This window comes from Nannobrachium achirus (assembly GCF_963921795.1).
Source record: "Nannobrachium achirus genome assembly, chromosome: 17".
Classification (NCBI taxonomy): Eukaryota; Metazoa; Chordata; class Actinopteri; order Myctophiformes; family Myctophidae; genus Nannobrachium; species Nannobrachium achirus.
Window position 1 is genome coordinate 23,313,741 of NC_137824.1, and position 26,960 is coordinate 23,340,700.

The 26,960-nt window shown below is 43.7% G+C and overlaps 1 protein-coding gene across 1 annotated transcript in view; it reads right to left on the bottom strand.

Annotated features, from left to right (window-relative positions):
• LOC308302352 (protein diaphanous homolog 1-like) overlaps positions 1-26,960 on the bottom strand; it is a gene marked incomplete at its 5' end in the record, with an annotated part of 51,267 nt that overhangs the window by 7,792 nt on the left and 16,515 nt on the right. The window contains 7 exons of the mRNA XM_080746607.1: positions 10,589-10,678; positions 17,733-17,865; positions 23,233-23,396; positions 23,931-24,056; positions 24,918-25,047; positions 25,803-26,042; positions 26,671-26,772. Of these exons, the coding sequence (XP_080602733.1) occupies positions 10,589-10,678; positions 17,733-17,865; positions 23,233-23,396; positions 23,931-24,056; positions 24,918-25,047; positions 25,803-26,042; positions 26,671-26,772 (985 nt within the window). The remainder of the gene's footprint in view (positions 1-10,588; positions 10,679-17,732; positions 17,866-23,232; positions 23,397-23,930; positions 24,057-24,917; positions 25,048-25,802; positions 26,043-26,670; positions 26,773-26,960) is intronic.

Here is a 26,960-nt window from a genome sequence, read left to right on the forward strand (position 1 = left end):
AAATACACACACTTACACCTGCATGCGCACACGCACAAAAGCTGCAATTTGTCCGTAACAGTGGTCACGGTTGCGTGTAGTAGTCCACGTACTGATATGTGTGGGTTGTGAAAACAAAATGTGTGTGATAAAATGTTGGGGCATGCGAGGCTAACTGTTGTTCACTGGAACGCAATATGTCTTCACGAATGTGCAGGGGTATGTATTGGTATGCAAACACGCATGTTGCGTGTCTTTGTGTCGGTAGGCGAGCATCTGGCGTGTGTGCTGGTGGTGGTGTTTTAGTATGTGTCTGTGAGTGTGTGTGCGGGGGACACACAAACACAGCATAAAAGGAGCAAACCCAGACAGACGGAGGGTAGGCAGCTGTGGTCCCTGCATGCCCTCTTTCCAAACACAGACACACACACGCAGAGAGTAGGGGGTCAGAGGTGAGGCCATACATCTCCTCCTCAGCCTCGTGGCTCGCCATTCAGTCAGATGGCCGTGACACAATGAGCGTGACAACAACTTCAATAGGGCCCCGAACACCCCTTTAACTCCTAGTGTGACGTATGCAGACCCTACAGCTGTGAAGGGAGGATCGGGAGGGAAGGGGCATGAATCGATAAAGAATGAATGGTTCAAAGGTTCTGAAACGCATCACATGCACAGGGTATGAATACAATACTGCGTGTAGTTCTGCTGATAAAAGAATAATCATATGTAAATTATGAAACATTTGGAATATTTTTGAAATATTTTAACCACACAAATCTTGTATGAGGGTCAATGGCACCAAATATTTTCAGTTCCACGGCCAAATACGCAAGCACACATGCACACGCACACACACAGGCCTGTAGAGAGGAATGTCTCTGAGTCTTGTATTTCCATTGTTTATATCCATTTTTATACCGTTATGTTCAAATATATATTTTTAAACAAAAGGAAGGGTCTGAAACTTTCATAGATGAATGACGTCAAAGACGCCAGACTCACTACTTGAATAGGACACTGGAAATGTTCAGGTGAGGTATGAGAAAGTTACAAATGTCCAGGTGATGTCACAGACAACTAGAATGTAATGTTCAAAATACATTTTAAATGTATAAACTTTTAGAAATAGGGAAACCAGTCTTAAAGGGCCTACACCATGCTTTTAAAACTATATTTTTTGTATAAATATATGCTCAAAATTGACAGGTTTTAACCCTCAAAAAACACTTTTTGTTTGTTCTAGCTCTACTATAATGAGGCTCTCCAGCTGCAATACCAAAACGGCCTCTGTTTGCTCAGGGGCGCATCTAGTGGGGTTTTTCCAGAAAAAAAAGAAGTTTTTTGAAAAAGAAAGTTTTTTGAAAAAAAAAGTTTTTGAAAAAAAGTTTTTATTTTTTTTTGGAAAAAAAAAACATTTTTTTTTTGAAAAGTTTTGAAAAAAAAAATTTTTAAATTTTTTTTTGACTGCATTGCATTTTTTTTTTAAGTTTTGAAAAAAAAAATTGAAAAAAAATTTTTTTTTGATTTTTTTTTTTTTTTGACTCTGAAAAAAAAAACGGGAAACGAGAGTGACGTCACTCTCGTCAACTCTCAGAACAGCACTGTTCTGAGAACCCATGGAAAGCTTTTCATCTCTGTCTGCCCAAAACCAGAGAAAGACACAACGGTCAGAAATAGGACTTTGTGAGGATAGAAGGTGCCAGTGGGACCCCAAAAAAAGGTTTTAAAATAGAAAAAGTGAAAATTCATGGTGTAGGTCCTTTAAGGATTTTTGAACAATACGTTGATGAGTGCTCCTTTTTCCCTTTCTTCAAATGTATAAACTGTACATCAAGGTGTAAATTGAGGTTAACACGTACTGCTCTCCCAATCTCACTAAACAATGGATATGGAGGCAAGACTTTGTTATATATTTTCTCAAACACTCACAATCAATGGGACAACATAAACTTGTCTGAGTTGACCATAGAAGGTGTGTATTCACCGCTAGGTTTTCTGAATTCTTCCCCCTCTGACTCACTTTACAGATAACTGCTAGCTTGGGGTGAAAAGCTTGACTGAGCTCACATTTCAAAGATGAAACACAATACTTTATGATTTATCTCTGTCATGTCTGTGCTTCACTTGAGGCAACTGAAGACAACTACTTGCTTCAGTTAATAAAAAAAATTGTGAGCTGATTTTAAATGGTTTGACATGTTTTGGTGGCTCAGTGACTAGCACGGGGGTCTTCAACGTTTTCAGGCCAAGGACCCCTTAGTTGAGAGAGGGATGAAGCAGGCACCCCCACAGCCTGTTCATAGATTCCATATAGTTTCATTGTTTGACAGCACAATCATCAGTGTATTTTGGATTCATGTCAATTTGTGTTTTCAGATATTTAACCACTTGAACGGTCAATACTTAAAAACTTGACCTTTCGCTCTGTACTTAATCTGCTCTTTTTCCCCTCTACATCAAAGCTCTTTGCCAAAAATAGATGATCTACAAGCTCACACCGCCTCGCGCTGCTTGTAGATCTGCTATTTTTGGCTAAAGTACTCAGAATATGGACGCTAGGGTTCAAGTGGTTAATATAAAATCACACCCGTGTGAAGTGGAGCTGTGTGTGTGTGTGTGTGTGTGTGTGTGTGTGTGTGTGTGTGGATCATGTGTACCGATTTTTGTGACATTTGAAGAAAATATGTAGGAAAAGGAGCAAAAAGTGTGTTTTGGAGAAAATTCAAGATGGCGGAAAATCTAACATGGCGCAAATGGGCGTGGCCTATATGGGGAGATGCGTCATGACCCAAGGAATCCAGGGAAAAAATATTTTTAATTTTCCGACCTACGGTTCAAGAGTTACAGGCCAAAACGTAAAGTGGGGTGTTATGGCGCCACCATGCGGCCAAATGACACAAGTTTTTTTTATTTAATCCTTGAAATCATTATGAACCTCCTCTCCAAGTCTTGAAACTCTAGGCCCTATGGTTTGCGAGAGACAAATAATTGAATGTGAGTTTTTGCGATTCCCATTATAAGTCAATGGGGAAAATTAATTCACTAATAAATTAATATCAATTAAACTATTGAACCTTTCTCTTAGCAAGTTACTAGCCCACGATTCCCGAGTAAGCCGGTCGATTTGACATATGGCGCGAGTGTGTGGTGGCAAAACTGTGGGACTAGTAGCGTGCCGAAGTTTAGGAAGTTCAGGCTACATACACACAGACACACACACAGACAGACAGACAGACAGACCCACACACACAGCCACGTATAGGGAGCCTGTGCTTCACACAGCTCCAAAAAAGGAGAAATAAAAGTTTCTATCACTCAAAGATTTGGAGGACCCCCTGTAGTAACTCTGTTGAAGACCCCTGGACTAGCACAGTTGCCTCACATCACAAAGGTCCCGAGTTTGAATCCCACTTGGGGCCAACCGTGGCCATTTGTGGAGCTTGAATGTGTACACAGGATGGTTTCCTCCCACACCAAAAGAAATGCATGTCAGGAACATGCCGTGGGCTATATATGTACTGTATTCCTACTGTTACCCAAAATCAGATTTGACTAACATTCCTTAGCCTTGTTCATACTGCATAAAACCGCAGAGTTGGGCTGCCAGGCTAAACAAGGCCTTAGAGACAGAGCTGGCCACTGGGCTCCAGAGAACAGCTGCCCGCCCCTACTCCTAGTACGGTAGTTAGGATGAGCAGAGGACAATTCTGTGTGGAAATAAACTGTATGATTGATTTTGTTATACTAACTAGAGGTTCGGGCCACTACGCGCCCTCACATCTACGTCGCACCACTATTCCAACTGATAGATATGCCCATATGGAAATCTCTGTGTGTGTGTGTGTGTGTGTGTGTGTGTGTGTGTGTGTGTGTGTGTGTGTGTGTGTGTGTGTGTGTGTATGTGTGTGTGTGTGTGTGTGTGTGTGTGTGTGTGTGTGTGTGTGTGTGTGTGTGTGTGTGTGTGTGTGTGTGTGTTTGTTTGTGTGTGTGTATACAGTATGGGCATGTCCCCTTGTGTGCCCACATATGGAGCTGATTGATTTGTTTGCGCCTGATGCCATGAAGACACATTAAAGATTAGACAACACACTTTTGGGCGTACATTTGGGCGTAGCTACATTGGGAACTCCGTATATGTTATGGCTGAGTCATAGTGACATGAGTATGGTGTCAGAGGTCATCCCGCCGGCCCTCTAGGCACTCTCTTAACCCAAGTTATTAGTGTCCCTGCGGGGCAATCCGACTTTATTCCTTCCTTCCATCCATCTTTCCAGATAAACATTTCTTTTTGCAGTGCTACTCCTCCCACAGTTATGGTGACATGCACTTATGTCAAATTTACCGGCTTCATCGGGAAACATAGGGCTGCATTTTGCTAATACGTTATATAGTTTAATATATACATTTATTCGTGAATACATTTTCTCCATCGACTTTAATTAAAAAGTTTAACTTTTCCCAAATATGGAGATGACCGATATCATAGATGTCTGACATCATAGACAACATGAGACTGACTGAGTATGTCCATCCATATTTTCCCCATTGACTTGAATGGGGGAAATTCAAATGGTAAGACGGAATTCATTTGTAAGTGTGACTTGCGTCACGGCAACCACACTAGTTTTATATCTTATTTACTAGTAAGACGCCTCAGGGCGACATGCAACCTTGAGGTCGTGCCATGTCTTGGCCATCTGGCCAGTGACGTATATCGGACCAGTTACCCATATATGGAGACCCCTGGTACCGATATATGGAGATCCATGTACTGTGAGAGCCCATACATGCTTACTCAGTTATTCGTTATGTGAAAGTCCTATGATGTCTATGACATCTGACATCATACCCTTTTATGCCCATACATGGAGATCCCTGTCTGTAGAACGAGCCACACAGATATGGGCTGTCTTGGCCATATATAGATTCTAGTGTGGTATGTGGCCGATGTGGCCTCCATATACAGTATAGGCATTCCCATATGAAGTCCTGTTAGATATGGGCTTAATATTGATGCCATTAGGGAACTCCATATATGGGCATAAAAGGGATTATGTTAGTGTGACATCACAGTGAAGCCAGAGCGTGATGTCAGAGCGGAAAACCCATTCTGGTAGAGTGGTTCCCCTGACATCAAAGTGACATCAGAGCGTGATGTCACGACAAAACCATTGATAGAACCACAGACAAACCCATAGAACCACAGTGTCAGGCGTGACAGACAGACAGAGATATACACATACGGACAAGCTGTGAACGTTTACATACAATATCTAATAATGACTGTCAAATCTACTGAAAGTACTTAAAAGAGAGGACAAAACAACACGCACCCAAACACATGCACACGAAGTTCCACTGCCTTCATTTGTATTAGAAGCTTTATAATTAACTAGCCCTTGCCCGTTTAAAGATATGAGCTCCGAAATGATGTGCAGTGTGTGGGTTATGGGATGTGCACTGTGCACACAGTATATGAGGGATGGAAAGTAACTTTAACTGGTGCTTGCATGATGTAGGAGCATCAATGTAAGAAATACCCGTTTTGTTTAATGGCTACAGAGATACGGTGTCCCCCCCGCCCACCCGCCTGCACACACACCCGCCTGCCTGCCTGCCTGCCTGCCTGCCTGCCTGCCTGCCTGCCTGCCTGCCTGCCTGCCTGCACACACACACACACACACACACACACACACACACACACACACACACACACACACACACACACACACACACACACACACACACACAGCTGGTTAAACATGTTGCCTCATGCTAGATGCAGAATAGATATGCCTCATGCTAGATGCAGAATAGATAGTAGATACACCATAAAAATGCTAATATACAGCATATGATTTGTGAAAGTGACAAACGGGCTTCACAGTTATGTCAGGTGTGTTCATATGCTAATGGTGATGCGATTTCAGATCAATTGCTCCAGCCACTGAGGAGAAACGCTGTTTCAGACAGACAGACAGACAGACAGACAGACAGACAGACAGACAGACAGACAGACACTCACTCAGACATTCCGAAAATTATATGTTTGATAAATGAACAGATGGAAGAACTAAAACAAGAGTTTACTTCAATCAGGAAGTAGTCTAGGAGTATGCTTGTTTTATCTTTATAAAGCACATTCAGCAGTAACTGGACATGCAGTACAAGATAAAACAAACATACACAAGGGGACATAAATGCTGTATAATGTTAATGTGTGGATGGATGGAGTTTATAAGTGCTTTTTGTGGTGTGTGGGAGGATGGGGGATCAGTCTACTTTGTATTGGTTTGATATCATTTGTCTCACCTTACTGTGACGCAAATTTAGACTGACTTGACACTCATGTTTTTCATCAAGTGCCCTGTGTGGGAGCAAGATACATTAAAGAGGAGATACTAATAACCAAAGCCATATTATGTTAAACAGATATGTTTTCACATTCAGTATATATCAGCAGAACTGGAGCCAGGATGTACATCCTATAACTCTGTTAAAATAAGTTGTCTGACTTATCCAACCAGTCAAACACACAAAACACTTGTATAAAGGGATGCAAAGGGTGTGTTTGTGAGAGTGAGAGTGACGGCCCACAAACACTGTGTGGGTTCAGGGCTCAGGGCCCTGCCTAGCTGTAAGGCACCATGTGGTTAACTGGAAAACTGCAGCCTTTGGATGTTGGCGTGGAAAAAATGAGCTCCTAACAAAGCTGTGATGGCTGAAAAAAACCACAGCGAGGCTTCACACCCTCCCACATTAGACATGGAAAAGCACATAGTGGCGCAACAGGATATGGGCAAGACAAGATGGATGGGAGGGAGGGAGGGAGAGAGAGGGAAGAAGGGGGGCAGGAAACAGACATGTGATGCATACAAACACTTATCTTTTCCTTCTTTTTTGTCTCTCTCACCACCACAGTGCATTTTGCTGAGGCGCGCGTGCACAACCAGACACTTCCTGTCGGGAGCGTGAGGTGGTGTAACAGTTTTTGGGGGGTGACAGGCTGAGCCCCTGAGTGGGCCCCACTCTGCCTCAAACTCAGCTCTTTCCTGACTCCCTCTCTTGTCCCCCTCTACACACACACATACAAATAAGCATGTGCTCGCTGCACACACGCACACACAGTTTGCTGGGGAGGATATTCATTTTTGTATCCGTCTCTGGAGGATGCCAGGAGAGTGAGTCAGAGGACCCCAGGATCACACCTCCTAGTTGACCCTGTGTGTTACTGCCTAGCTCAGTGTTTCTCAAATGGGGGTACGCGTACCCCTAGGGGTACTCGGTGGTACTGCAGAGGGTACATGAGGAAAAACTAGAAAATGGGAATATGATATGTATTTTACTATTATGGTTATGATAAAAAAACATTTTTGCGTGCACTTTGTGTGAACCTGCTCATCTGTAATTTGTTAAACCAAATTACACCAATAAATTGACTATTAAAACTGTTGAATAGAAAGCAATGTTTATTTGCCATTATGCTGTTTTATGTTGAACATATTGGCATTGGAACTGGACTCTAAGCAACATGCTGTATTCAGGGGAAATGGGTACTTGGCTTCAGAAATCAGTATAAGGGGATACTGCAGCCAAAAAGGTTTGAGAAAAACTGGCCTAGCTTACTGTATGCTATGCTATCAAGCCATGCACACGCATGGAGGACGAGGAGGGGGTGGGGATTCGTTGAGCACAAAGTGATCTGGAGAGGACAATGTGGGAGGAGATTTGGAACATGAGAACAAAAGCTAGAAAAAAAAGAAAGAAATAAATAATGTATAAAAAGACAATGAAAGAAGGAAGAAAAAAACTAAACGTAAATACAAGCAAACTAAGAGAGAGAAAATAGACAAAACAAAGGGTGGGAAAGGTAGGAGGCAAAGGAGTGTGCAGGAAAGCAGTGCAGCGCCTCTCGAGCTGTGAGCTATTCCAAACATTCCACTCTACAGCAGCATTTCACATCTGGATCCCATTGAAAGAGGGATTGGGTTACACACCATCTCCCCCAGTCTCTCTTATGTGTGAATACTCACCACACACAAATACATTCTCTCTCTCTCTCTCTCTCTCTAGTCTAAAGCCTCTCCTCACTTGGTCCTGGTCTCAGGTAATGGACATCAAACCAGTTTTTCACACGTTTCCCGGTACAAGGACTCATGTTACTCGGGTACTACAAGGCCCTGCATGTGCTGGGTATATGAGCTTACCAGTAACGCGTGCCAGCCTGTAAATCCACTACATGCGTAAGATGAGTCTATACTAGTAAGTCCACCTAACTGGATAGGGCAGTGGGCCAGGGCAGCAGAGGAACGCAGCTAACCAGATTACAGGCCTGCAGCCACAGGCTTACAGGACAACATGGCTGATGGAAAATCAATACAAACCACTGACACACAAACACATATACTGTGAGTAAGTACTTTCGCTGTAAGGCACAAACTTTATGTATCCAAAACCGTTACTTTGCAGGAATTAAAAAAAAAGATACTGTGTTCCAATGGATCCAATGTAGTTATTATAGTCATATACTCAAGCTCTTAGTTAAATATTCATAAAGCCCACAGACAAGACTAAACCACTTTCAAAGTGGCAACCCTATTTTGGTCATTATAGAGCTGTGTTTTCACTTCAGTGCCAGATTTCTTCTTGCAAAATAATTTGCATAAATTGCTGGAATGGCAATGGGAGAAATGGTTTTCACATGTGCTCCTTGGCAGCAAAAGTTCTGGTATTGCCTTATAAGCGACCGCATTCATTTGTTTATTTTCTAACGTATACTCGTGCAAGAGGTGACTGTAAGCACACAATACTGTAACTTTTTAATCCATCTAAAGAACAGGATAAGCAAACGATTTTCTCTTGTTTTCCTCTCTCTCTCAATCATTTTCATACATTTTCAGAAATGTGAAAAATAGCTTATCAAGAAGCTCAAAGCAAATCACACCATGATGATTTTGAGGTTGTAGATCAGCTGTTTTCATTACTTTTGCTTAGTGAAATGTCCGGTAGTATTGGCATAGATGCCGAATTATGTGCACCCTTCTGGGGGGCTAAACCTGAACCAAAACATACGTTTACATTGCCAAAGCAAGTGTCAAAATATAATAAAAACAGTTGAAAGGGGGGAACATATAGTATGCAGTTGGAGGGGTACAGCATTGTGTAAACAGAGCTATGTCACATTTCATTGTTATATGTACGATACACAGCTTCAGGACATCTGCCAGTAGCCTATGCCTACCTGCAGACTACAGTGCTTAACAGGTCACACATGGACCATTGATATACATGAGTCGGCACCCTGCGGCTTTTGTAGCTTGGTAAAAGGTGTGACTGGGGAAGCCAAAGTATCTACTGTAATGGAAATCTGGCAGGTATGGGCATCTTTTCTTCCTCACAATATCTTGTGGAAGATTTACAAGGGCTGTTGAGACAAAGACTTCCACAAATATGGACGTTTACTGCATGACATGATGTACAATGCCTTCGGAGTGACATTAATCTCCCAGGACAGATGTTTTGCAAAAGCATCTTAACAAAAAGCATGTGGAACAAAGGGAACAGCTCTCTTGTTCATGTGGAAAGCTGAACCCTTTCAACACATATTTCACCCAGTACAACTGAACGCCAGTGTCCGAACACACACATCCACCTCATTATCCTTCTAAACCAGTGGATTTCAAGATTTTTGTGCCCGAGGCACACCAATGGCCAAGTCAAAATCTCAAGGTGCACCTGTTTCTCTGCCGGATTAGGTTATCTACAAGCTCACAACGAGCCCCTGCAACATTATGCATTGTTAACTTCCAGATCTGCTATTTTCAGTATTTCTGAAAATATGTGAAAAACTAAAATAAATAAATAAAATAAATGTTGCCTAATATGACATGCCAGGTGGCCAAGCGGTTAAATATATTGTCTTAGGGTTATAGAATGTGCCTCTGTATAGCTAAATGAGTGTTGATATAGTAGCCTAGTAACTTTTTGTAGAGTTGTATTGTATAGCAATAAAGTTGTGTGGTTATCACAAAATCACATGGCACACCTGGTCTGATTCACAGACTTGGATTCACTCTCCAATGTGTACCTTGGAAACTCTAATTGCCTATAATATCTTACACCCCCAAACTCCACCCATGCCAGTTGCTTCTATTCTGTCTTTCGGCCTGTGCCCACCAACCCCCTTTGTTGTGCCAGGCAGTGCTGGAATGGACTTGTGTCCGGTCTGGGGCCAATGCCCAGAACCAGTACCGCACCCTGTCCCCTCTGTGCCACGCAACAGATGGAACGGACTCAGAGACACGCAAACAAATCTGTTGTGTGGTGAGAGAGAGAGAGAGAGAGAGAGAGGGAGAGAGAGAAAGAGAGGAAGAAAGAGAGAGAAGTAACAAATGTGTCCATGTACTACATGTGCTTCAGTACCTTCTGTATACCATGTGTGTGAAAGAAAAACATAAATCTATGACTGAAGTAATAAGCAGACAGGCGTGTCAGATGGAAATGTGTGCATGTTTCGTGAAGCTGTGTACAGTATGTGAGACAGAGAGAGCGAGAGAGCTAAAGAAATAGAGAGAGAGAGAATGCGAGAAAACATGTATTTGTACTGTACCTGCTTGCCGTGGTCCTCTCTTCCTCCTAAAAGCTGCGCCAGACTGCAGCGCCTCCAAGAGGCCATCCATGATACCAGTTTCATCACCCTCTGTAGAGAGACACCACAGCAGCAGTTAACATCAATAGTAAAGCACAGTCACATGCACATGTGCACACACATACACAAGCATGCACACATGCAAGCGCACACACGCACACGCGCACACGCACACACACACACACACACACACACACACACACACACACACACACACACACAAACACACACACACACACTTTCCTTACCCTTCCTGCTTTACATCTATACCAATGTTACACAAACATATTAATTTCCCTTCCTACAGTTTAGGCATTTAGCATTTCCTAACAACATAGTGGTAACAGGGGGCGCTCGCTGGCCTAGTGGTAAAGGCGCATATCACATACTAGGCTATGATGCCTGCTGGCGTTGCCGGTTCGATTCCCGATCCAGACGACCTTTGCCACATGTCATTCCCCTTCCTGTCAGTCTACTATCCTATCAAATAAAGGCATAAAAAGCCCAAAAACAAATCTTAAAAAAAACCTAAAAAAACATAGTGGTAACAACCAATAACTCCCACGTGTTAGTAGACACCATCACTGTGGATCATTTCAGTATAACATTGATTGAAGAATTTATTAGAAGTTTGCAATAGAAAAAAAGTACAGTTTCATGACAGTACAAATCACTGGTACAAGGTCAACTAAAAGGAGATCCTAGAAAGCCGAGGCTTATTTCCACAGGAACCACACTTTAAGTATCTCATATAACATTGAAAGACAGACGGATAGAACATAGTACTTTATCTAGGATAATAACATGCATGTATAATATAATCTAATAATATTAAACTATACATACTTTTTGGATTTTGATTGGTAACATAACCACAACACGCTCGCACATAGAGTGGTACGTCACGTGGCCAGTGCCAAAGAGGCCCATTAGCTACTGTACATTAACCCAAATGGGCAGTGACCCGCTTCAGCTACTGCCGGGGGGAGGGGCGGAGCGCAACACACACACACACACACACACACACACACACACACACACACACACACACACACACACACACACACACACACACACACACACTTCCATTAAGATAACCTCTGTGATGCACAAATAAAGCCCTTGCACACGTCAGAGACACACCCACACAAAACAACAACACAGAAAGGCTACAAAGGCTTAGCAGCACATGTGGCACAGTGGAAAAATACTTGTGTTTGTTAACAGTAGAGTGTGTGTGTGCCTTTTGTTTATGTCTGGTTCACCCCCATTCAATCACAGGGTCTGTAAAGACTGGTGCCTGCAGAGAACGGGTGGCGGGAGCCACACAAACCAAAGGTGGGTATTCAGTGGCATTACCAGTTGTGTGTGTGTGTGTGTGTGTGTGTGTGTGTGTGTGTGTGTGTGTGTGTGTGTGTGTGTGGTGTGGTGATTGTTTTGCGGGGGATCGAGTACCACAGGGCTCAGGCAGATGGCTTTAATTATTCCACTTTGAACCTGGAGATGGAAGAGGGGGAGATGGGGTCCAGGAAACGGGGTGCATGGACCAAGGTTAAAGGTTTATGTCTTCACCTCCCCCTGGCACCAACCCACGCACATGCACACGCGCACAAGCACATGCACACACAATCTAATCCTGCTGTAAGCCTTGTGGCAGATGGCTTGTGGTTTCGCCTGTCACGTCAGAGAAAGTCACACGCGCGCACGCACACACACAACGCAAACAGTGGCGGCCAAGTGTTTCACAGCTCACATGCACCGCTCAATGGCCACACCCAGGAACTGCACAAATAGAACATGACCGAGTTTTGCGGCCTGTGCTTTGCTCTCCCCCTAGGGAGACACATCTGGCACACTTCCACTCAGCATTTAGACTAATCACATGGCTGGCTTAAACCTCTGGCGTTGCACTCACAGACACAAATACACACACAAACCTATTTGTGAAAATGTATTGGAGGCACAAGACCTGCTTGTTTGCGCTCATTGTTGACCTAATAAACAGACAGCTAAAGAAGAAAAGGCCTCTCTCACACTGAGAGTGTGTCCCGTGGCCCATGGGTTCTTCTAACACACTACACCACTTTGTGCGATGTTTACAGCCGCCTGGGTAGTTTTGTGGGACACAAGGTCATAAATATAGCACTGAATTCGTCCTCTTTCATCACAGGACAGAAAGACACTATTTAAACTGTCGAGAATGAGTAATATGCTATAAAAATATATACAGCAGTATATACATATGAGATAGGGTAAAATTACTTCTTGGCACCAGTGCTATTTATGGGCATTTGCAATTGCTAAATCAAGCCATGCTTCCATGAATGTTGTGATCTAGTTCACGGTGCCACAGGCTATCAACATGTAATCAATATCAAAGCGGGTGACATAACTGGTGGTCAAGGTCATTATTGATTACTCGATTGATTGATTGAATACTTTATTAGCAGTTCACATAGGAAAAGCACAGGACAGTACAGTTCAGATGCAAGGTCTATTAATAGGATTTTAACCCAAGAAACCACCATGGCTTGTTTACATTGGGATCCTTTTGTACTCAATTCATCGGGAAAAGGACAGCATGGTGTGGCAGGCAAAAGACAGACAGATACACACACACACACGCATATAAACTAGATGTAGCGAGGCAAGGAGCATGGACATACTAATGAATCCATCATATTATGATGGATTAATTAGTGTAATAGCATTACAGCTTCATCACCTAAAGATGTCTCTTTAGATCAACTCAATCAAGGCACGCACACACAGATGCCCTGGCAGACAGGCACGCACGCACACGCACACACACACACACACACACACACACACACACACACACACACACACACACACACACACACACACACAGCAGATTGGAGTCTTGTGTAGAGCAACAGCACCCCTGATGGCTGTTCACACGATGAAGGGATTGGGCTGCATAGTGCAGAAAAACAAAGGCAGAGAAAGCAGAGGAACAACAAACCAAGAGAGAAAGGAGCGATTGAAAGAATGACTCCCACAGATATCATTCTATCACATATATCATGTATTTATTCTTCCTCTCTCCTTTCCCAGTAACACGTGGAGAATCAGCGGGCTCGCCATGCTGACCTCCTCCCCCACTTCTGGGAGGCAATCACGTCTCTGCTAATCCCTGCGGCAACATCTGTTGCCCTACTCTCCTTTTGCCTTCTCTCCTTTCCCACCCCTCCCCCACACGCACAAAAGGTTCCAATCCAAATGTGGAGCAACGGCACTCCTAGTGGTAGTTCCCAGACCCACAGTCACTGTGGGTGTGTTTATTGCACACACAGCCTTCCGCAGGCACACACAACGCCCACACAGTCGCTCACAGACTCTAGTGTAGACGGTACTGACACCTAGCTGCAACAACAAGGAAGTCATAAATATAGCACTGAATTCGTCCTCTTTCATCACAGGACAGAAATACACTATTTAAACTGTCGAGAATGAGTAATATGCTATAAAAATATATACAGCAGTATATACATATGAGATAGGGTAAAATTACTTCCTGGCACCAGTGCTATTTATGGGCATTTGCAATTGCTAAATCAAGCCATGCTTCCATGAATGTTGTGATCTAGTTCACAGTGCTACAGGCTATCAACATGTAATCATAATCAATATCAAAGCGGGTGACATAACTGGTGGTCAAGGTCATTATTGATTACTTGATTGATTGATTGAATACTTTATTAGCAGTTCGCATAGGAAAAGCACAGGACAGTTCAGATGCAAGGTCTATTAATAGGATTTTAACCCAAGAAACCACCATGGCTTGTTTACATTGGGCTCCTTTTGTACTCAATTCATCGAGAAAATGACAGCATGGTGTGGCAGGCAAAAGACAGACAGATACACGCACGCCTATAAACTAGATGTAGCGAGGCAAGGAGCATGGACATACTAATGAATCCGTCATATTATGATGGATTAATTAGTGTAATAGCATTACAGCTTCATCACCTAAAGACGTCTCTTTAGATCAACTCGATCAAGGCACGCACACACAGATGCCCTGGCAGGCAGGCACATGCATGTGTGCGCGTGCACACAAACACACACACACACACACACACACACACACAAAGCAGATTGGAGTCTTGTGTAGAGCAACAGCACCCCTGATGGCTGTTCACACGATGAAGGGATTGGGCTGCATAGTGCAGAAAAACAAAGGCAGAGAAAGCAGAGGAACAACAAACCAAGAGAGAAAGGAGCGATTGAAAGAATGACTCCCACAGATATCATTCTATCACATATATCATGTATTTATTCTTCCTCTCTCCTTTCCCAGTAACACGTGGAGAATCAGCGGGCTCGCCATGCTGACCTCCTCCCCCACTTCTGGGAGGCAATCGCGTCTCTGCTAATCCCTGCGGCAACATCTGTTGCCCTACTCTCCTTTTGCCTTCTCTCCCTTCCCACCCCTCCCCCACACGCACAAAAGGTTCCAATCCAAATGTGGAGCAACGGCACTCCTAGTGGTAGTTCCCAGACCCACAGTCACTGTGGGTGTGTTCATTGCACACACAGCCTTCCGCACGCACACACAACGCCCACACAGTCGCTCACGGACTATAGTGCAGACGGTACTGACACCTAGCTGCAACAACAAGGAAGTATTTCCCAACACGTCAATGGTGATGGACATGTCAGGACGAAAACATCCTCTTCACCTAAACAGTTGAACGAGGGATAGCAGAGAGACAGTGAAATCTGGAGGGCAGCCAACCACACACATACATACTATCAGACACACCATTGTCCTATACTTCCCTTAAACCCGCTTCCAAACTCCCAAAACTGTGGCCTGAAAGTAACCCTAAGCTGCAATATTAGATTATTTAGGATGAAAGAAAAAAGAATACCTAAATTCTTAAAGTAGAGGTTATTAACAGCATCACATGTTGAGTAAAAGTGGTATAACTGAGGCTCTGTTGTGTGCGTATGTGTGTGTCTGTGTAGTAAATGTGGTATAACTGAGGCTCCATTGTGTGTGTGTGTGTGTGTGTGTGTGTGTGTGTGTGTGTGTGTGTGTGTGTGTGTGTGTGTGTGTGTGTGTGTGTGTGTGTGTGTGTGTGTGTGTGTTTGTCTGTGGGAATAGCAGGGCCATGAACTACAAACACAGACTGACCTTCCAGGGTTCAAAACTCTGGGATACTGTATGTTTGCCTCTGTGTGTGTGTGTGTGTGTGTGTGTGTGTGTGTGTGTGTGTGTGTGTGTGTGTGTGCGTGCGCGCGCGCAGGCAGTGGTGCACACGCATGTGAGCGCATGTGTGAGAAAGAGTGAGTAAGAGAGAGATTACAACAGTGTGTGACAGAAATGGTATGTGTTGGAAAAGAGTGTGAGAAAGGAAAAGAAAGAGACAGATAAAGAGAGAGAAAAAATATGAGTCGCAGCTGAATGGAGTCATTGTTTAACAGCCAGAGAAATCTGAATGTCTACTGTACAAGCAAATACACAACAAAGACCAGGTGTGTGTGTGTGCTTTGCGTATGATGGGTGTATTTAAATAAGGGTGTGTGTGTGTGTGTGCGTGTTGAATGCCTCCGGGCTACGAGGGCAGTCAAATCTACCACCTGTATGTAAATGATCTTCACCGGTCCAACACGCGCACGCAGTGCTTTGAGGTGATATTGTGTTCCCTGTGAACATGCCTATAGTCTCTGACCATGAAATTTGACTACCAGCATTCAGTTCCATACTTTGAACCCACAGAGACTCAGCACTATTCACTAGTGTGGTCCAAGTGAATGCTGTGGGCCTTTAAGGGCCCTTTAATAGAACGGCAGACCACAGAGGGGAGAAGAGAGAGAGAGAGAAAGAAAGAGAGTGTGAGATGAATGGAACAAGAAACTAAAAAGAAAACAAAGGAAAAAGAGGGGGAAAGGGGAGAGAGGAGAAGCCAGCTGGAACATGGGTATGAGGAGAGAAGCCAGAATGACTTTCCTTTTTATAAAGAAGTTAACAAAAACAGGCACACACACACACACACACACACACACACACACACACACACACACACACACACACACACACACACACACACACACACACACACACACACACACACACACACACACACACACACACACACACACACACACACACACACACACACACACACAATTTGTAAAGTGAGAGGACCTGAAAAACGTTTCAAAATACACACAAACACAGTCAAAGAAACAAACACACAGCATATTGGAACTCAGCAGAGTGGAATAGTGATGACTGTGGAGCTGTGGAGTCCCAGGAGAGTCTAAATGGAGCCAGAGTAGAGGAATGTATTTAAACTAGGTCAGAGAGAGAGACAGAGACAGAAAAACACAGAGAGAGAGAGAGAGAGAGAGAGAAAGTGTGCACTGATGAGTGAGAGAGAGAGACAGACAGACAGACAGACAGACAGACAGACAGACAGAGAAAGAATGCATATGATGATGCATGTATGTGAGCCTGAAAGGTTTGAGATGTGTGTGTGTGTGTGTGTGTGTGTGTGTGTGTGTGTGTGTGTGTGTGTGTGTGTGTGTGTGTGTGTGTGTGTGTGTCTGTGTGTGTGTGTATTAAACAGGATCAAAAGCTGCTATCCCAGACGGTTTTCATTGTAATGGCATCTTGTACGACATGATAAAGCGATTTACTCTGTCCCCTTCCGTCCTCTCTCACAACAGCAAATCCTCTGTTCACAAGAGTAAAAAGGGGCTCTATCCTCTGTCTCTTTCTCTCTTTCTTTCTTTCTCTCTCTCTCTCTCTCTCTCCCTCCCCCCTCCGTTGCTTTATAATTGTCATTCTCGTCGTTTCGCAAGGTCATCAACATTCGATTAACTTTGGTCTGTGAGTGGAGACAGTCTGTTCTTTTTACACACAAACACACATGCACGGGCATGCACACGCACACACACTCGCATGCACTCGCATGCACGCACACCGCTTCCATAGAAGCATGGACTCTGAGTGCCCCCAACTGGCTTTAGCGGGAAATACACAATGAGAGCAGAGCTTACATGCTCATCTCTCGCTCTCTCCCACATACTCGCATGCACACACAATCATCATCCAGGCAGCCAGCATGACCTGCGTTGATGTCGAGGAGCTGACTCTTCTTGAGTTTCTCCTCCTTCTCCTTTTCAGCCTTCTCTCTGGCCAGCTTGGCTCTCCTGATCTTCTCCTCAGACTCCCTTCTCTTCTGATTCTCCTTCACCGCTTGCTGGAGGGACACACAGGATGTCAAGACTGTGTCATTAGGGCTGTCACGATTATGACATTTTACATGACGATTATTTGTCATACAAATAATTGCGATTAACGATTTAACACTTTGACTGCCAGACCCCCCCGGCCCCCCACCCTGACCAATGCCACCATTAGGTCCCATTCATTCTGCCCCGATTCCAGGGAATATATTGAAAATGATCCGATATTCACATCGGAACAAAAATGGGAGGTTTGGTAAAAGAGGATTTTTTTTTTTACCAAAAAAATTTTGGAGTGATTTCGGTGAGCGGTTTTGGAGATAGGTGCTCGAGAGTGCGCACTGCGCAAACCAGTCAATAACCTCAGAAATCTAGATTCTGAGATATTTGAGTTCAAAGAAAAAAAACTTTAGGAAGCCATAGCGACAAATTGGTAAATGGTAACGGAACACAAGTACCCTTGACAGAAAGAATGTGAAACCAGCTTTCATTCTCTGCAAAAAAAGTTTAAAAAATATTGTACCATCGTCTAGTTTCAAGGGGGCAAAGTGAAAAAGTATGGAATGACTCAGAAGGTGGAAGTTGTCTTACAGTTTGATAGAACTATGCACTGTGAATTCACTGTGTTTTTACCTGGTCTAGAAGGTCAGGAAGACAAAAAGTCAGAAAAGCGATGTCAACCTTTTATTTTATGGCAACATCGAACCCTAACCCTGGTGAGTACCTCACACATCCAGCATGAACATATTTATGTTCAACAATATTTACAAATATTAAAAAAAAAAAAAAAAAAATCACAAATATGACTTCACAAAAGTAAAATAAAATAAATGTGCAGCAAGTAAAGAATAAATAAAAGAATATAAAAGTCAAAATAAAGTACTGTATTCTAAGGCAGGCAGCACAACAATGTCTATTTGTAGTTGGCCACTAGATGGTACGGTTCACCCTGTGTGTGTATGTGTGTGTGTGTGTGTGTGTGTGTGTGTGTGTGTGTGTGTGTGTGTGTGTGTGTGTGTGCGCGCGCGTGCGTGCGTGCGTGCGTGTGTGCGTGTGTGTGTGCGTGTGTGTGTGTGTGTGTTCGTGTGTGTTCATTGTTCTGGGAAACGAGGAAGAGAAGTCCCAGAAGTTCTTCAGCTCCCATAGAGTGACATTGGTCCAGGAAGCGAACCTTACAGTGACCTGACCTGACTCCTCCGCTATTGCTATCTCCACCATCATACTGTCCTCTGCGTTGTCATTGGTCTGGTTGCAGATCGTCTCCAGCAGCTCATGGCGTAGCAGGGAATGGGTAGACTGTGGGATCCCATCCTTCCTCCATCCAGTCAGACTCCACGGGCCCTGTATATGATAGAAGAAAAAAAAATACTAAATGATACGTCTGTATACGTCTGAAAACAGCAGATCTACAAGCACACAACGCCTCGCACCGCGAGGCGTTGTGTGCTTGTAGATCGGCTGTTTTCACTAGTCTAAATAATTTCAAATGTATGTATATATACGTGGCCACTGAATTCTATGGGCTCTGCTTTGATACAAATCTACAGCTATGCCAGTCTATTGGCTCTGCTGGCAGAGCCTATAGACTGACATAACTACTGTAGATTTGTAGATCGATTTGATAGGTTATTATGTCACACACACACACACACACACACACACACACACACACACACACACACACACACACACACACACACACACACACACACACACACACACAGATTGTATTACTAAACTATCTATCTAGGTATACACACACGATAAAAAACTAAACTATAAAGAAATGTATTCTTACTGGAAGAAGTTGGTGGAACTTACAGCTACTACAAACCATGGATTGACATCTAGACCTACTGCACATACAGTATGAAACAGAGCTGATACCTTTATGTAGGAAAATAATGCTGCTATTTGTACCCTGTATATATATAAAATGTCACAATGCGACATAGCTCTGTTTGAACAATGTACCCCCTCCAACTGTATATATGTTCCCCATTTTCAACTGTTTTTTTTATTGTATTTGTTATACTTGCTTTGGCAATGTAAACGTATGTTTTCTCATGCCAATAAAGCTCCTTTGAATTGAATTGAATTGTATAATGAAACCAAATGCACGTGAAAAAAAAACAATAGCAGGTCAGGCTTATTGATTGATTGAAGAATGTATTACAAGCTTGCATTAGAAAGAAGTAGGCTACATATTCATGGCTTATTTCAACAGGAACCACACTTTATGCATCTCAGTGGTGTGTTCTAGACGATCACCCACTATTCGTTTGGCCAGGGCAGACGCTATTGTGCATAATCCCTATCAAATACGCTACTTTGAAAGGTTCAAGAGGGCAGACGCTATTCATATTTTATTTTTCCTCCATCACGGAGGTATAGAGGCCAGCGGCTGGCGGCGCCCTGTGCCCGCGAGGGTGTCACAAGTCGGCCAAGTCCGACAGCAGACCCCGTATACGTGCGTTACCGTTACAGGTAGACCACAGCACTGATCTCATATAACATTGAAAGACAGACGTATAGAACAAAGTGAAACAGAGAACATAAAGTTTGTAACGCTTACCGGGTTCGCAGTGCATCCTACAGGGCGCGGGGTGAAACGGCAGCAATCGGTGCTCTGCCTTCTGGCCGCCAGATCCAAAATCGAGGCCGTGGATCCTACCAGCCGAGGCCTTCGATGAACCGATCGCCCGTAGGAGCTCTTCTCGCCGCCAGATCCAAAATCGAGGCCGTGGATCCTACCAGCCGAGGCCTTCGATGAACCGATCGCCCGTAGGAGCTCTTCTCGCCGCCAGATCCAAAATCGAGGCCGTGGATCCTACCAGCCGAGGCCTTCGATGAACCGATCGCCCGTAGGAGCTCTTCTCGCCGCCAGATCCAAAATCGAGGCAGTGGATGTAGCAGCAGAGGCCCTCGCTAGTCGCTGATGAACCGATCGTGGAAGAGCGCCGGCCACCGCCGTTGACTGCGGGCTTGGTGTCCAGAGTCAGACTGTCCACGGGGCATGGCGCGGGGGGGTGTCGCTCTCCATTCCGACATGTCGCCACTCCGCTGACCCGGCGCGGGGAGAGACCACGGGATGCGGGGCATGATTCGGCTGCCTATCTCTCTAAATAATACTAAATCTAATGATTTTATAACTAAATTCTCTGCTGCTTCTGATTCTCGCTCTTTCTCTCAATATATCTCTCTCTCCCTCTGATTGCTGTGTGTCCACGGTAAAATTCACTGAACTCTTTGAGACCCTTGTTTCTGGGGGGAACCGGCCAACCAGCATGCTTGAATTTGGTCAAATGCATGCAGGGGCGTCAATTGGGTATGGCAGGGGTATGCAGCTGCCATACCTTGACAGGGGGAAATAATAAAAATGTACTTTTCATCGTGCCTGTTGCTAAGGTATGGCAACATGACTGGTGTCTTCACCAGACACCAGTCATGTTGCCATACCTTAGCTTGTTCTGAACTGACGCCACTGAATTGTCATGCATGACGACCGTCCCATCGTCCAAAAGGGCTGTATCTTGGTTACCGCATAGATCCAACACTGTACTACTGTAATATGAAAAAAAAGGGTCGGGCGGTATATCCCTCCCAACTTTTTAATTGGCAAGATTGCGCAGGAAGTGTCGGGCGGTATATCCCTCCCGTGGCAGCCAAACTGTTAATTGTGTTTTTGTCGTTGACAATTACATTTTGGTTTGGCTTTTAGGCTTTTAAGTTGCACATGACCTAAATATACAAAGAAATTACTGACATATTTGACAACTTTAAACTTAAAAAAAGACATTGATCATCGCGACGCGTTGTGAGCTTGTAGATCGGCTATTTCCACTATTTCTGACCTTTTTTTAAAATATATGAACATTTTTAAACATGGAAACGATTATGACGATTATGAAAAATAATCACGATTATTTCAAAAAATCACGATTAGACGATTATGTAATAATTGTGACAGCCCTATGTGTCATGTGTACTTGCCTAAAGTGCGTGGGCATTTGGTGGTCATATCCCAAATTCACATTCATATCATAGGTTTATGAACCACAGTTAGTTTCCATCCTCATATTTCAATCGGCTGAGAGGCATTCTAATGAGTGTCACTATCTCTTGATAAAAGCACTCCAATGTATCACTGATGTATCAATGTTACCGGTCCCGGCTAACCACACAGGTCATCTGGGACAGGTCACCTTTGTCTCTCCAGAACTAAAGATAAGATATGTGGAGAAGCAGTGTTTTTGTATACCACATATGGAACAAACTACCAGAAAACAGCAGATCTGCTTTAAATCAAAGCTGAGCCCTTCTGTTTGCTGTTGCCTTTTACTGAGGATTCTGATTCTTGTGCTGCACTCTTATTCTCTTAACTTAACTTATAACAACATTAACATTTTCTATTCTTTTAACTCTTTAATAACTAGGCCTATTTGTATTGTATTCAAATGTCTTTCAGAAGTGGCTCTTAATGGTGTGTAAAGCACTTTGAATAGCATTGTTTGCCTTGCAATTTGTAGACTCTCAGTGATACAAAACATGTAAGGGTTTGCTTTTACACTCAAAGTGTAAAATTAACATTAGAGATTATTTTTTACATGTAAACTAATATATGAGGGTTCATTTTTACAATATTTGAGTCAACCCAACACTCAGGATTTTGCTGTGTGAAGAGATGTATGAGTTGTATGATGGACTGGTGCGCGTGTGTGTGTGTGTGTGTGTGCGCGGGCGTGCGTGCGTGCGTGCGTGCGTGCGTGTGTGCGCGCGCGCGCGTGAGCTTGCGTGCATACGTGCGCGTATGTGCGTGCGTGTGTGTTTATGTGAGAGAAAGAAACACACTTCAAAAGCCAAAAACATGATGGTCGTTAGCCATAATAACTGGTTAAACGAGTTGTCAGCTGTGGAAGCACTGCCAATAATCACACTCACAGTTGACATATAAACGCACAATAACATCTGCGGTTGCTGACATCCAGTATTGTGTCAATATGAACAGGTGCACATATTCCCCTCTCCCCCTTATCTTTGTTTGACTCTCTATTTTAATCTCTATTTCACACACAACACATTTTCTTAATTCTTGCTTTTCTAACAAATTAGTGCGTGTGTTTGAAGAGAGGGTTTCTCCTGAATATAAGTTTATGGATGATAACGTAACACTATAAATGTGAAATACTGGGGGACCCCAGTAAACTAAGTATATAGGGTTTAAGTGAATAAATGCCTTTTATATGAATGTGAATCCCTTTGAAGTGCTTCTGTGTAAGAAATGTGTAGAAAATTTGAAATGAACTTAGCTTGCACATTCCAACAAGAAGAGAACGGAACATGTACACGCTCACACACATACACACCACGCACAAACTGACCTGGAACATGTTCTTGAAGGTGTTCAGGTCTCCAAAGAACTCCTCGACAGAGATCTTCCGCGGGTCAAAGACAAAATAGTCTCCCAGGTCACTATACTGCTTCTCCATGTTCTTATGCATCAAGTCCAGCTTCTCGTATTGCTCCCGGGAGCTGCCTACAAAGCTGTGAGGAACCACGGCTAAGGAACACAGAACCCACTCACACACCACTACTAGACCACCTACACGCCACTGTCTACTAGGAAGAAACCCCCGGCAAACTTAAATAATTTAACTCTTAATTTAACTCTGACAGTGTACAAATGCAACCAAATGTACTGATAAGGATCCATTTGGTTACCTTTGTACACTCACAGAGTTGCAATGGAACAGAGGTTGGAAAAAGTACTAACATGTCTTAAACACTCTGTTACAAGTAAAAGTCTGGAATTCAAAATGTACCAAAAGTAAAAGTACAAAATGTTTGAAAATAGCAGATCTACAAGATCACAAATTACATATATGTAACTAAAATCTTTAAATAATTGTGGTGGAGTAAAATATTTGAATTAGAGATGTAGTGGAGTAAAGTACAAATACCTCAAAACTGTACTTAAGTACAGTACTTGAGCAAATGTACTTTGTTACTTTACACCACTGCAATGGATACATTAACATAGAGGATTTCACCCTGTATATTTAATGTGTCAGGCAGGATATGGACATCTTCTCCACAAACAGGTCCCGGTCACTCTGGGGAGGAGGGAAGGTTTCCAGGTCTTTCTCCAAATTCTTGATCTGACTTCCCATCTGGTCCAGGTTCTTCTGAAGAATCTCCGCTGACACTGCAGGAAAAATAGTGAAAATAGCCGGTATGTTGGCATTGTGTGCTTGTAGATCTGCTATTTTCACTAGTCTTGTGCGACAGTCTTCAGTACAATGAAGCAGGGCTTTACTTTACAAAAAAAGAAAGAAAAAGAAACGTACAAATTTGAAACTTGGAGATATGAGGTTTCTGACCGACAGTGACGATATGTTTTATCGTCCCTAGGGGGATATTACTTCATTGCATTCACCCCGCACAGTGGTTCCCAAATATGTTCACATCAAGGACCCCTTTGAGGACCACTAAACCAGCAGATGGCTAGCTCAGATGAGCGCTCGCTGGGGAGCTGTTAAGGTTTTACGTGTCGTGCTAAGGGACACCTCGACATGTAGACGGACGAGCCAAGGATCGAACTGGAGACCTTCTGATTACCAGACAGCCTCTTTACCCACTCATCTACACCTGCCCCCTTAATTAATTAATTTGATAAACTGTAAGGGAACGATAAGCGCACGAGAAGAGGAGATAAGGATTAATCACAAGAGACAGTACAGTACTCACAGTGTGTGTGTGTGTGTGTGTGTGTGTGTGTGTGTGTGCGCGCGAACGCGTGTGTGTGGAACCACTTAAACCCTAAATTTTGTTGACCAGACTCTCAAGGGATAGGCCCTAGGCCCCCTCCATTTTCCAACTCTATATGCAAAAAGAAATGCTGTTCTGCAAGCTCACAATGCCTCACGTTGTGATGCGTTGTGAGATTGTAGATCTGCCATTTTCAGAGAGCGTAGGCCCCAGAATAGGGATACTAGGGTTCAAGCGGTTAAATGCATCTGATGAACGTCAGAAGTTCTACAGTAGACCAGGTGGATGTCCTGCGTACCTCTGCTGGCCTTCTCCACGTGGATCAGCTCGTCAGGGAAGCCCATAACTTCAGGGTACTGCTCCTGACACACATCAGCCAGGAAGTGGAGAAGAGTCTGCTTCTGGTCAGCTGACTTGGTGTCACGCAGCTGATTGGATGGGTGGTTGTTTTAGGGAAGGAAGGGAGTGAGGGGTTCCAAAATTAGTCAAAGTGAACTTGGGGTGAGTGTGTGTTTGTTTGTGTGTGTGTGTGTCTAAAGTTTGTTGCTTTGTTGTGAAAGGCTTCGATTCAGTTTCCTCTGTAATGTCCTACATTGTAAAATGATCCAAAAAAGCCATTGTTATCACATGAGCAGTCATTTGTCTAATCATGTAATATATTTCTCTTGCCGTTTCAGATTGTTATGTCAGCATGCTTGTACCATACATTAGATCAGTAGTTCCCAAACATTTTAGCTCGAGGGCCAAAAGATAGTTTGCCCGGGACACAAACAAGTGAAAATAGCTGATCTACAAGCTCACACCGCGTTGTTTCACAACGCATTGCAAGCTTGTAGATTGGCTATTTTCACTACTTCTTCATTATTATTCTTGGCCTTAATTCTTGGTATGTCTTAGATTTGTTTGTTTGTTTTAAAGATTCTAAAGTTGATTGAGTCGTGACTCGTGACCCACAAAAATTGGTCCCGATCCACTGTTTGGGAAAGTGCTTTAGATTATAAAGTAAAAAGCCATGCTGTGAGAGTCAGGACACGTGTGGTCTAACTATTTTGTATGCTTGGCTTGTCCTCGCACTACACTTCTGACAGGGTGACCTCAAAGGCTTTGGCATGGCGAGGGAGGCCACATGCGTGTTTAGAGGAAGCCTTCCGTGTCCCGACACAACCGCATGAGTACACGTTACCTTGCAGAGGTAGGATATGGTGAACCCGAAGGCCTTGGCGTTGCGCGAGCCGGCGTTCATGTAGTTTCCCACCAGCAGGATGATCTCCAGCAGATGGGAGAAGTTCTGGCTCTTCCTCAGCTCCTCGCAGGCCGCGGTCACAGACACCACGTCTGGCTTGAGGTTGTTGAGCTGCTCCTCGAACTGCAGCTTGAACAGGATGGCCTGGAGCCGAGGCTTGAGACGCTTTACACTGGACATCTGGGCCAAGGAGAGAAGAGACAGCAGGGTGAGGTGATACGCATTTACACTGGACATCTGGCCAGGAAGAGAAGAGACCCCTGGGTGAAGTGATACACATTTACACTGGACATCTGGGCAGAATGTGAAGCACAAGTCCTGGCATGTGGCAGAATTAACCACTTTTAACCTGGCGTCCCCCTTTGGTTCATGTCATAGGTAAATTCTTTTTTTTTAAATAGTGAAAATAGCAAATCTGCAAGCTCACAACAGGTCACACTTTTAGATATTTTATAACATAGCACTTAACTGTATAAAAATGTTCCACATTTTGTAGGGGACACCCTGGAACCACCCCAAGGATCCCTGGAAGTCCTCAGACGTCACTTTCAGAACCACTGTCATAAAAGGTTTGTGCTCTCCATAGGCGAACAAGGTATCCTATGTTTTAACTGTGACCCGTTTTATTTTTTTCTTCCCGTGTCCAATAGATGGACGACGTCCGTCTCACTATCTTCACATTTCGTACGCCTCATTTCACAACACATTGATTTTCCTGCACATGTTCCGGAATGTTATTTTCCAAGCCAGCTGGTAAATCACTCTAGACAAGATATGAGCAAGATATGTGCCGTGCGCACATACTCACCACCACTCCAAACTGCTCTGCCTCAGCGAGGTCATCATATTCGTCCTTCAGCTCCGCCAGCACACTCAGCTGTTCCTGTTCAGGTAGCTGTTTGATCATGTTCTACAAAACAAATGACACACAGGAACTGATGAATGATGAACTGTGAAAAGTACCACTGCAACCAGTCAGCTCACAGGAAAATGTCCCATTGCAGAGGGAGGACATGTAAATTATCATCCATGAATAAATTGATTACTGACTAATGTAGAGCATTACGGTTTTACGATAATAGACAGTACAATATTATT